Source organism: Ranitomeya variabilis, chromosome 2 (genome assembly GCF_051348905.1).
Source record: "Ranitomeya variabilis isolate aRanVar5 chromosome 2, aRanVar5.hap1, whole genome shotgun sequence".
NCBI lineage: Eukaryota > Metazoa > Chordata > Amphibia > Anura > Dendrobatidae > Ranitomeya > Ranitomeya variabilis.
In genome coordinates, this window is record NC_135233.1 from 528,218,621 (window position 1) to 528,231,732 (window position 13,112).

The 13,112-nt window shown below is 44.3% G+C and overlaps 1 protein-coding gene across 1 annotated transcript in view; it reads left to right on the forward strand.

Moving 5' to 3' along the window:
- Window positions 1–1,138, forward strand: part of EIF3M (eukaryotic translation initiation factor 3 subunit M) — a 50,678-nt gene extending 49,540 nt beyond the window's left edge. The window contains exons 10-11 of the mRNA XM_077288088.1: window positions 451–511; window positions 905–1,138. Coding sequence (XP_077144203.1) covers window positions 451–511; window positions 905–1,025 — 182 coding nt within the window. The 3' untranslated portion in view covers window positions 1,026–1,138. The remainder of the gene's footprint in view (window positions 1–450; window positions 512–904) is intronic.
- The last annotated feature ends 11,974 nt before the right edge of the window (window positions 1,139–13,112 follow it).

The following is a 13,112-nucleotide window of genomic DNA, read 5'->3' on the forward strand; positions in this document are numbered from 1 at the left end:
TAGATACGTATATACACACGGTTATATCTCCACAGTTAAACCCTCCTGCAGCTCTCGTGGTTCTGATTAGAAGGCATTCTTCAGATTTTCCTGTAGGGGAAATCCCAACTATAGCGGACTATTGCAGAGCTAGAGGAGTGTTACTCTGTAGTACAGCATTTGTTCTCTCTGTATGTGAGACATGCAGAGATGTAGTTCATACTTTCAGAAATATTTTACAGAGCCATAATATCTCCATGTAAATGAACCCCCGTTGTTGCCAGCACATTTTAGGGATATCTGCCATGCATGTCAAGTCTTCACATCCTTGTTTGGAATGTGACTACTAGCAAGCCCCGTTTAAATTTTGTGATGGTCCAGGACCTTTTAGTACAATGTCATATATAGCTCTATGTTTTTTGCAATATTTTAATTTTGTAACATACAGGATGCTCATATTTGTAATTACAGCTGTGAAAACTAAGATGGTATACTGCAAGATTGACCAGACACAGAAGAAAGTTGTTGTGAGGTAAGGCAATCCATTTCCCTACCGCAATGTGCAATCTCTAGGTTTTTTTTTTAAATTATTTCTCATAATATATCTGTTTAATATTTTAGCCCGTTCCCGTCATGTGCTTGTAGTTAAATGCTGCCTATTTATTATAATTTTATTAAAGCACAGAGCTGAATGTGATTAGCTTATTTAATGAAAGTGTCCTATTTTCCAGCACATTTCACTTAATGACCGTGAAAGTGGCCTGAATGCTAATTAGCTGCGCATCTTTCTATAGTTTGGCTTGTAAAATGGGAATTGTGCTTTGGAACCAGCGGCGCAGAAAGAAATTATTAAACTACAGTTAGAATAATTGCAGAACCATCTTGGCGGTATTGCAGGATTTACATTTTGATTTAATTTTTATAGTCACAGCACACACAGAACGTTTGGGAAGCAGCAGTGGCAACAGTTATATGATATTCTCAACTCCTGGAAAATTAACTTAAACAAAGTGAAGAACAGTCTCCATAGCATTTCTGACGCCTGAACACCAAAATAAACATCCCAACTACTCTGGACTTGCACGATTTCTTCCGGGCTTCAAATGGATCTCCCAATGGGGTTGTACATGTGTTTTAAATAAAAATATTTGATCATAAAGTAGAGTCTTGTAACTTTTTTTACTACCTGGAATAATTCTAATGCTGCATTCTGTGAAGGTAGCTCTTTTTTTGGGGGTCCCCTCCAACGCTGCAATATCAATTTTTATAATTTGCGCACCATACCTTTAGTCTGTCCGGGGGGGGGACGTCTTTTCCCCCCCGGACACAAACGCCTCCCAGCCATCAATCAGCCCCTCTGCGCGCCGCCTCCTCTGCCTTCATTAATGTCCCCAGCGACAGGTTCCCTTTAAATGTAGATTTCTAAATAATAATAATTACCAACTTCTACATGTTAGTGGTACTTTGGTATCCAAGGTCACTCGCCCTCAGGCAGGGTCCGTGACGAGTAGAGCTCTGGACACTGATAATCAATCATCCGTATTTGCTCACATCAGGAAATCTTGTTTTGTTTTTTTTTAAATCCTGAACGTTTTACCTATAAAAACAGCTGCAGGTAAACTTGAACTACAGTGGCACCGTTTGTGTGCAATCTCATAAAAAATAGACAAAATTGCTATGGAACCTTCAACTATTTAAAACATTTAGAAATGTAGTGGACATTTCAGAAACTTGGCTGCAAGAGCCATGAATAGTGACAAACGTAGAGGGTTACACCACATTCAGAACAGACCGGAAAGACAAATAAGGATATGAGGTGTATTTTCGTTTAATCCAACTTTCCCATTTCAGGTCCTTGGGATTTTCAGTTTTTACATGGTTTTTTTTTTTTTTTTTTTTTGCTCCCAGTCTTCCCAGAGCCATAACTTTTTAATTTTTTTGGTTAATATGGCCATGTGAGGGCTTGTTTTTTGCGGGATTAGTTGTTGTTTTGAACGACGCCATTGGTTTTACCGTATTATGTACAGGAAACCAATTCAAAGTGTGGTGAAATTGCAAAATAGTGTGCAATTTCACAACTTTTTTTTTTTTTTACACCATGTTCGCCAAATGCTAAAACTGACCCCTGCCATTATGATTCTCCAGGTCAGTACAAGTTCATACACCAAACGTGTATAGGTTCTGCTTCATTTTAAGTGGGGAAAAAATAATTAAAAGTTTGCAAACAAAAAAAAATATTTTTAGTGCTCCAAGCTGACGTTTTCCATTTTGGGGTAGATGTAATGTTTTGATCTGCTGCTGTTGCATTTTATTACAATGTTGCAAAAAAATGTAATTCTGGCGGTTTTATATTTTTCTCGTAGCGCTGTCTACCGATATGGTTTAATTTTTTATATATTGATCGGGTGATTGTGAACTCGGCAAAACCAAATGTGTTTTTTTTTGTTTTTATTTTGAATGGGGCAAATGGGTGATTTGAACTTTACCCCCCAAGGGTGGTTTGCACGTTTAATGACCGGGCCAATTTTTACAATTCTGACCGCTGTCCCTTTTGAGGTTATAACTCTGGAACGAATCAACGTGTCCCGCTGATTCAGAAATTATTTTTTCGTGACATATTGTATTTCATGATAGTGGTAAAATTTCTTTCCTATGACTTGTGTTTATTTGTAAAAATAAATAAACAAAAACAAAACAATTTGGCTAAAATGTCACTATGTTTTTTCTCTTTTTAACCGCTTTCTGCCATCCGACTTACTATTCCATCCATGTGACCTGGGCCTTAATACCCATGGACGGAATAGTACGTCATGCCCTTTAATGCAACACTGCGACTTAAGTCACGGTGATCACATTAAAATTCCGATGCCATCTTACCTCAGGGAAGATGATGTCTGCATCCAGAGCTGCGTCCTCCCCCATCCGGCCTCCCGATCACTGTGATTGGCTGTTCAATTCTGAAGGCTTGAAAAAGGTTCACATCTATTAGAACCGTAACGGTGAAACGTTGCTGAGATGGGCTAATAAAAGTAGCTCCTGCTTTTTCCACTGCTAATGGTGCGCTGCCTCTGTTTTTTGGAGAGAGATATATATATATACACACACACACACACACACACACACACACACACACACACACACACACACACACACACACACACACACACACACACACACACACACATACACACATACACTATCTCTACTAGCTGAAGAGCCCGGCGTTGCCTGGGCATAGTAAATATCTGTGGTTAGTTATAGCACCTCACTTCTCTCATTTTCCCCCTCACACCTCTCATTTCCCCCCTCACATCTCTCATTTTTTCTCCCTTACACCTCTCATTTTCCCCCTCACTCCTCTCATTTTCCCCCTCACTCCTCTCATTTTCCCCCTCACGCCTCTCATGACACTTGTCATTTCGACCTCACATCTGTCATTTTCCGATCACTCCACTATTTTCCCTCACTCCTCTCATTTTGCACTCGCACCTTTTCATTTTCACCTCACACCCCTCATTTTCACCTCACACCTCTCATTTTCCCCTCAGTATATACATGTTTGTCATCTCCCTTATATATAGTATACACCTGTATGTCATCTCCTGTATATAGTATATACCTGTATGTCATCTCCCCTGTAAATAGTATATACCTGCTGTATGTCATCTCCTATATATTGTATATATGTCATCTCCTCCTGTATATAGTATATACCTGTATGTCATCTCTTCTGCATATACTATATACCTGTATGTCATCTCCTCCTATATATAGTATATACCTGTCATCTCCCCTGTATATAGTATATACCAGTGTCATCTCCTCCTGTATTTAGTATATACCTGTGTGTCATCTCCTCCCATATATAGTATATACCTGTATGTCATCTCCTCCTGTATATCTACTATATAATTGTCTAAGGGTCACTTCCGTCTGTCTGTCCTTCTGTTTGTCATGGATATTCATTGGTCGCGGCGTCTGTCTGTCATGGAATCCAAGTCGCTGATTGGTCGTGGCAAAACGCCCACGGCCATTGCCACGACCAATCAGCGACGCGCACAGTCCGGAAGAAAATGGCCGCTCCTTACTCCCCGCACTCACTGCCCGACGCCCGCATACTCCCCTCCGGTCGCCGCTCACACAGGGTTAATGCCGGCGGTAACGCACTCCGTAACCGCTGCTATTAACCCTGTGTCCCCAATTTTTTACTATTGATGCAGCCTATGCGGCATCAATAGTAAAAAAAAATGTAATGTTAAAAATTAAAAAAAAACAAAAAACCTGCTATACTCAGACTCCGTAGTCCACCGGCCGCCATCTTCCGTTCCCGGCGATACATTGTGAAGTTACCCAGAAGACTTAGCGGTCTCGCGAGACCGCTAAGTCTTCTGGGTAATTTCGCAATGCATCCTGGGAACGCAAGATGGCGGCCGGCGCGAGCGGCTCAGCGGAGCTTTGCTGGATCCCAAGCGTCGGTAACCGCTTCATGGATCCAGGCACCAACGGAAGGTGAGTATATAACTATTTTTTTTTTTTTTTTTTTTAACAGGGATATCATGCTCACATTGCTATATACGTGGGCTGTGCAGTATAATACGTGGGCTGCGCAGTATGCAACGTGGACTGCGCAGTATGCACCGTGGGCTGCGCTCTATGCACTGTGGGCTGCGCTCTATGCACTGTGGGCTGCGCTCTATGCACCGTGGGCTGCGCTCTATGCACCGTGGGCTGCGCTCTATGCACCGTGGGCTGCGCTCTATGCACCGTGGGCTGCGCTCTATGCACCGTGGGCTGCGCTCTATGCACCGTGGGCTGCGCTCTATGCACCGTGGGCTGCGCTCTATGCTACACATACATATTCTGGAATACCCGATGCATTAGAATCGGGCCACCATCTAGTAGTATATATCTGTGTGTCATCTCCTCCTGTATTAGACCTCGTTCACACGTTATTTGCTCAGTATTTTTACCTCAGTATTTGTAAGCTAAATTGGCAGCCTGATAAATCCCCAGCCAACAGGAAGTTTTTGAGTATGTGCAAGTTTGGTGTGAGGCAACTTTTGCATGTGTTGCAACTTTTGTGCATGTTGCAATTTTTCCGCGTGTGCAAGTTTTGCATGTGGCGAGTTTTCCATGAGGTGAGTTTTGCACGTGTGGCGAGTTTTACGTGAGCCTAGTTTTGCATGTGGCGAGTTTTGCGCGGCGACTTTTGTGTTTTGACTTTTATGTGGCGAGGTTGGTGTATGTGTGGTGAAATGTGTGCTGAGGGTGATATGTGTTCAAGCACGTGGTAGTGTGTGGCGCATTTTGTGTGTGTTCATATCCCCGTGTGTGGTGAGTATCTCATGTCGGGGCCCCACCTTAGCAACTGTACGGTATATACTCTTTGGCGCATCGCTCTCATTCTTTAAGTCTCCCTTGTTCACATCTGGCAGCTGTCAATTTGCCTCCAACACTTTTCCTTTCATTTTTTCCCCATTATGTAGATAGGGGCAAAATTGTTTGGTGAATTGGAACGCGCGGCGTTAAAATTTCGCCTCACAACATAGCCTATGACGCTCTCAGGGTCCAGAGGTGTGACTGTGCAAAATTTTGTGGCTGTAGCTGCGATGGTGCAGATGCCAATCCCGGATGCACGCACGCACGCACGCATTCAGAGATAGAGATATAGAGATATATTACAGACCAAAAGTTCGGACACCTCATTTAAAGATGTTTCTGTATTTTCATGACTATGAAAATTGTACTTTCACACTGAAGGCATCAGAACTATTATGTATTAACACATGTGGAATTATATACTTAACAAAAAAGTGTGAAACAACTGAAAATATGTCTTATATTCTAGGTTCTTCAAAGTAGCCACCTTTTGCTTTGATGACTGCTTTGCACACTCTTGGCATTCTCTTGATGAGCTTCAAGAGGTAGTCACCGGGAATGGTCTTCCAACAATCTTGAAGGAGTTCCCAGAGAAGCTTATCACTTGTTGACCCTTTTGCGTTCACTCTGCGGTCCAGCTCACCCCAAACCATCTTGATTGGGTTTAGGTCTGGTGACTGTGGAGGCCAGGTCATCTGGCGTTTCACCCCATCACACTCTCCTTCTTGGTCAAATAGCCCTTACACAGCCTGGAGGTGTGTTTGGGGTCATTGTCCTGTTGAAAAATAAATGATGGTCCAACTAAGCGCAAACCAGATGGAATAGGATTCCGCTGCAAGATGCTGTGGTAGCCATGCTGGTTCAGTAGGCCATCAATTTTGAATAAATCCCCAACAGTGTCACCAGCAAAGCACCATCACACCACCTCCTCCATGCTTCACAGTGGGAACCAGGCATGTAGAGTCCATCCGTTCACCATTTCTGCGTCACACAAAGACACAGTGGTTGGAACCAAAGATCTCAAATTTGGACTCATCAGACCAAAGCACAGATTTCCACTGGTCTAATGTCCATTCCTTGTGTTCTTTAGCCCAAACAAGTCTCTTCTGCTTGTTGCCTGTCCTTAGCAGTGGTTTCCTAACAGCTATTTTACCATGAAGGCCTGCTGCACAAAGTCTCCTCTTAACAGTTGTTGTAGAGATGTGTCTGCTGCGAGAACAATGTGTGGCATTGACCTGGTCTCTAATCTGAGCTGCTGTTAACCTGCGATTTCTGAGGCTGGTGACTCGGATAAACTTATCCTCAGAAGCAGAGGTGACTCTTGGTCTTCCTTTCCTGGGGTGGTCCTCATGTGAGCCAGTTTCTTTGTAGCGCTTGATGGTTTTTGCAACTGCACTTGGGGACACTTTCAAAGTTTTCCCAATTTTTCGGACTGGCTGACCTTCATTTCTTAAAGTAATGATGGCCACTCATTTTTCTTAGCTGCTTTTTTCTTGCCATAATACAAAATCTAACAGTCTATTCAGTAGGACTATCAGCTGTGTATCCACCAGACTTCTGCTCAACACAACTGATGGTCCCAACCCCATTTATAAGGCAAGAAATCCCACTTTTTAAACCTGACCGGCCACACCTGTGAAGTGAAAACCATTTCCGGTGACTACCTCTTGAAGCTCATCAAGAGAATGCCAAGAATGTGCAAAGCAGTCATCAAAGCAAAAGGTGGCTACTTTGAAGAACCTAGAATATAAGACATATTTTCAGTTGTTTCACACTTTTTTGTTAAGTATATAATTCCACATGTGTTAATTCATAGTTTTGATGCCTTCAGTGTGAATTTTCAATTTTCATAGTCATGAAAATACATAAAAATCTTTAAATGAGGTGTGTCCAAACTTTTGGTAGGTACGGTACATGCACCCCAATAATCCTTTCAGCAGACATACTTAAGGGCATCATGACAAAATTGTTCTCAGAAGAAAGTGTCTCTCCCATACTGTTTGCTTATGCATTGAATGCAAGGCCTGCCCTGAACCAATGTTACATGCACCCCAATAACTATTTCAGCAGACATACTTGAGGGCCTCAGGACAACATTTTTCCCAATAGAAAAAAGTGTCTCTCCCATACTGTTTGCTTATGCAGTGAATGCAAGGTTTGCCCTGCACCAATGTTGCATGCACTCCAGTAATCCTTTGAAACCACGTACTGGATGGCCACATAAAACAAAAGTTCCCATTATTTATATATATATTTTTTTTTAATTACCATAAATTTTGTCCATGAAGTGAATGCAAGGCCTGGCCGTAATTTGCACGCACCACAATCCCCCTTGGAAGAAACGTGGAGGAGGGTCTCATAAAATTTTTTCACCTTATAAAGGAGCGCTTCACCTATACTTGGAATGCCCATACACTAACTGTAAAGGCTGACAAACATTTTCCCCTGAGGGTCTACTTTTTTTTTTTTTGGTAATTCTTTACGGGCATCATAAACCCCCTTACCAAAAATTAGTGTGACTCTTGCATTGCTGAATACGTTCACCCTCGTGTTCGTGGTGGTGTCTGAATCGAGGGGGAGGATGTCCTCCTATGAATGTTTTCCCAATTTAAAGGAGCAGCTCTCCTATACTAAGTGCATGGGCTGACAAACATTTCCCCATGTGGGGTACACTTTTTAATTTTTTTTACGGGCCCCAGACACCCTTAAAAAAGACTGGCTGTAGCATCACAGAACACATTTATCCTGGCGTTCTAGCGGTGGTGGATCATGAGGATAAGGAGGAGGACACGAAATAGCCAAAATAAGGAAGCATATACCCATGTGTGGGTATGAAGTGGTGCATGGGAATGCACCTCCCAAAAAGACACTATATTGGAAGTTATGTTTCGCTGTCATTTGGTGGTGTAGAGTAGTCTTGCCCAATCCAGCCCTTGTTCATTTTTGAAAGTGTCAGCCTGTCTGCATTTTCATTTGATAGGCGAATGCACTTATCTGTTATAATTCCACCAGCGGCACTAAAAAACCGCTCTGACAAAACGCTAGCGGCAGGGCAGGCCAGGTCCTCCAAAGCATAGAGAGCCAGTTCATGCCACGTGTCCAGCTTGAATACCCAATAATTAAAAGGCACAGTGGAATCACGGAGGACGTTGGTACGGTCAGCAAGGTACTCCCTCATTATCTTCCCAAACATTCCATTCCTTGTGACATTACCCCACACCTCTGGGCCAGGGCGATGGGAGGGTCTGAGAAAACTGTCCCAGAACTTTGCCAGTGTTGCCCTGCCACTGCTGGATTGGAGTTGTCTCTCGCCTGTATTCCTTGGTTGTCCAACGCACTGTGATGTCTGCCGCCAGCATTTGCAGATGGGAATTTTTTTTTAATAATTCCGCAACAATGGTCCTCTGGTACTGCACCATTTTAGTACACCTGTCTGCCTCTGGAAGAAGAGATTGAAAGTTCTCCTTGTAGCGTGGGCCTAAAATTGTCATTGCCCAGTAATGACGGTCACAGGAAAGGCAGCACAACATAGTCACCATGTGTGCTAGACTGGTAACAGGAAAGCCTTCCATGTCCTCAACAACAAGACAAGTGACCAAGGTCTCCTCTTCCTCCTACCTGTCCTCAGGCCATCCACGCTCAACAGACGTTATGACAGTTGTGCTTGTAGTACCGTCTATACCGCATGAAAGTAGCTCCTGTTCTTCCTCTTCCTCATTGTCAACCAATCCACGTTGGGACGACATGAGGCTGGGCTGTGTGTAATCACCCTGCATGGTTCCTTGTTCCATGTCCTCGTGCTCCACCTGCAATGCATCCTCTTTAATTATGAGCTGAAAGCTTTTCAGAATGCCGAGAAGCAGGATGGTGTCACTAATTATGGCATCATTGCCGCTTACCATCTTGGTTGACTCCTTAAAGTTTTGCAGGATGGTACAGATGTCTGACATCCATGTCCACTCCTGAGGTCTTGTGTGGAGTCTGAACTGAATAACGACGGCCTTGTTGATGCTGGTAGTCAACAACTGCCCTCTTCTGCTCACAAATACCTTCCAACATATGCAGTGTAGAGTTCAAAACTTGGGGACATCACACACTAGTCGGTGAGCCGAAAACTGCAAATGCTGCTGAAGCATGGCAAGGGCGGCTGAAGTTGAAGCTGGCTTTCTAAAAAGGGCAGAAAGTCGGCGTACTTTTATAAGCAGATCTGGCAGCTCCGGGTAGGTTTTGAGAAAATGCTGAACCACGAGGTTAAGCACATGGGCCAGCAAGGCACATGTGTGAGCTCGCCTCGCCTCAGAGCTGCCACCAGGTTCCAGCCATTGTCACACACGACCATGCCTGGCTGTAGGTTCAGCGGTGTCAGCCACAGATCTGACTGCTCTTTCAGAGCTGTCCAGAACTCTTCAGCATTGTGCAGTTTGTCACATAAGCTGATTAGCTTCAGCACAGCCTGTTGGTGCTTGGCTGAGGCAGTGCTTCCAGCTTGTGACTGATGTGCTACTTTCAGAGATGGAGGCTGAAGAGGAGGAGGTGCAGGAGCTTTAGAGTATGTGCACACGTTGCGGATTCTGCTGCAGATTTTTCCGCAGCGGATTTGGTAAATCCGCAGTGCAAAACCACTGCGGTTTTCACTGCGGATTTTCTCGCGGTTTCTTCTGCGGATTCCTCTGCGGTTTTTCAACTGCACTTTCCTATTGGTGCAGGTTGAAAACCGCTGCGGAATCCGCACAAAGAATTGACATGCTGCGGAAAATAATCTGCTGCGTTTCCGCGCTGATTTTTCCGCAGCATGTGCACAGCGTTTTTTTTTCCCATAGGTTTACATGGTACTGTAAACTTTGGGAAAACTGCTGCGGATCCGCAGCGTCAGATCTGCTGCGGATCCGCAGCAAAATCCGCAGCGTGTGCACATACCCTTAGACTGTGGGGGCAACCCAGATTGACGTAGGACCCGCATTCCTTGGGGTTGGGAGGACGTGCACCATCCCAAGGTCCGACTGGGTCCCGGCTTCCACTATGTTAACCCAGTGTGCTGTCAGTGAGATGTACACGTTTCCATGGTTAGGTGGACTTTCCCATTAACAGCATTGTTGAGGGCATGGCTAATGTTGTGGGACACGTGCTTGTGTAATGCCGGGACGGCATACCGGGAGAAATACTGGTGGCTGGGAACCGAATACCTTGGGACGGCTGCTGCAATCAGGTTGCGAAAACCTTCCATCTCCAAGAGCCTAAAAGGCAATATTTTAAAGCGCAAGCAGAAGAGAAATTTGTGAATTTAGTACTGTGGCCTGTGGGGCTTTGGAGGCGTACTTCCAATTGCGTTCCAATGACTGTGGTATGGACAACTGAAGGCTGCGCTAGGACATGGACATGCTCGGTGATGGTGCTAGTTGAGTCTGGGTATTGGCAGGTGCAGGGCAGGAGGCTTCTTCACATGCATCGTGGACAGGGGATTGGCTTTCACGCACAAAAGTGGAAGGAGGAGTGGTGTTACCCGCAGCCACTGTTCCTGGTACCTCTGGTTCGGCCCACAAAGTCTGGTGCTTTTCTGCGATGTGCCTGATCATGCTGGTGGTGGTCAGGCTGGTAGCTTTGCTACCCCTGCTGATGCGGGCATGGCAGGTGTTGCAAATGGCCTGTAGGGGGTTATTGGCAGAGTCTTTAAAAAAACAACCAGACACAGGAAGACCTTACAGTTGGACTGGCAACTTCCGTCATGTTGGTGTTGCGTGGAATGGTTGCCTGCCTTCTGAGTGTGGACACCACACTGCATCTTCCTGCCTGTTGGGCTGCTACGCCTTCATCCCCCTATGTGCTGCTGTACTCGCTCTGCAAGTCCTCCAGCCAGGATGGGTCAGTTATTTTATCATCCACCATCTCTTCTTCCACTTCCGCACTTTGGTGGTCGTCCTGATTTTTTGGCAATTGTCTCATCATCGTCCACCTCTTATGACACGTTAACACTGTCGCCTTCGTGTGACCATGTCTGCTCAAATATTTGGGCATCGCTACATGCGATCTCATCTTGCCTTGCTTCAAGTGGACCAGGAGAAAGGCCTGAATTGATAAATGGAAAAGTGAACAACTCTTCAGAGTGTCCAAGTGTTGAATTAGTTGTCTCAGGGCTCTCACCATGGTGGGAGGAAGGAGAATTAGGATGAGGAATATGCGGTTCAGAGTAACGGCTACTCAGACTTGACCGTGTGGAAGTCAAGGTGCTGGTGGTGGTGGCGAAGTGACTGAAAGCATTATCCACCACCCAACCAACTACCTTTTCACGCTGCTCTGGTGTCGAGTGCTGTTCTGCTGTCCCCTATGAATTCTGACTGGAATCTGTTGCGAGAAGATGTGGGGGTTTGTTGTGGCCCACTTTCAGCTTGCCCACGGCCTCGACCTCTGCATGCACCATCACCATCAAGTCCGCTTCCCCGTCCCTTGCCACGTGCCTTGCCAATTTTAATGAAAAGGTGAATACAATCACCTAATCTAATGACACAATTTGTAGGCCACAGATAGATGAGGTGTGTCACAGAGATATCAGACTGTTCAATATGTGGCCGGTGTTTTTTTATTTTTTATCCCGAAATCGTGTTTTGAGCGAGGGTAGCAGAAAGGCAAAAAAGTGGAATGTAGGCCTGAAAAGCAACTATTTGTAGATCACAGATAGACCAGGAGTCTGATGGAGATATCACATTCTTCAAAATGTGGCCTGGAGTTTTTTTAATTTTTTTTTACCCAAAATACTGTATAGACCTAGGGTAACGAACAGCCAAAAAAGTGAAATGTAGGCCTGAAAAGCAACTATTTGTAGAGCACAGATGGACCAGGAGATTGACGGAGATATCACACTCTTGAATATGTTGTCTGGCGTTTTTTTATTTTATACCCCAAAAGAGTGTACAGAACTAGGGTAACAGACAGCAAAGACAGTGGGATGTAGGCCTGAATTGCCACAATTTGTAGGCCACAAATAGACCAGGAGTCTGAAGGAGATAACAGACTGTTGAATAGGTGGCCTGTATTTTTTATTTTTTACCCCAAAATAATGTATAGACCTAGGATAGCAGACAGCCCAAAAAGTGGAAGGTAGGCCTGAAAAGCAACTATTTGTAGAGCACAGATAGACCAGTAGTCTGACGGAGATATGACACTCTTCAATATGTGGTCTGGCGTTTTTTTATTTTATACCCCAAAATAGTGTACAGAACTAGGGTAACAGACAGCAAAGACAGTGGGATGTAGGCCTGAATTGCCACAATTTGTAGGCAACGAATAGACCAGGAGTCTGAAGGAGATAACAGACTGTTGAATACGTGGCCTGTATTTTTTTTTTTTTTACTTTTTACCCCAAAATAGTGTATAGAATTAGGGTAGCAGACAGCCCAAAAAGAGGAATGTAGGCCTGAAAATCAACTATTTGTAGAGCACAGAAAGACCAGGAGTCTGATGGAGATATCACACTCTTCAATATGTGGCTTGGAGTTTTAATATTTTTTTTTACCTCAAAATACTTGTATTGGCCTAGGGTAGCGGACAGCTAAAAAAGTGGGCGTAGGCCTGAAAAGCAACTATTTGTAGAGCACACATAGACCAGGAGTCTGACGGAGATAACACTGTTCAATACTTGGTCTATGTTTTTTTAGTTTTTACCCCAAAATAGTGTATAGACCTAGGGTAGCAGACAGCAAAAAAAGTGGAATTTGGCCTGTAAAGCAACTATTTGTAGAGCACAGATAGACAGACAGACA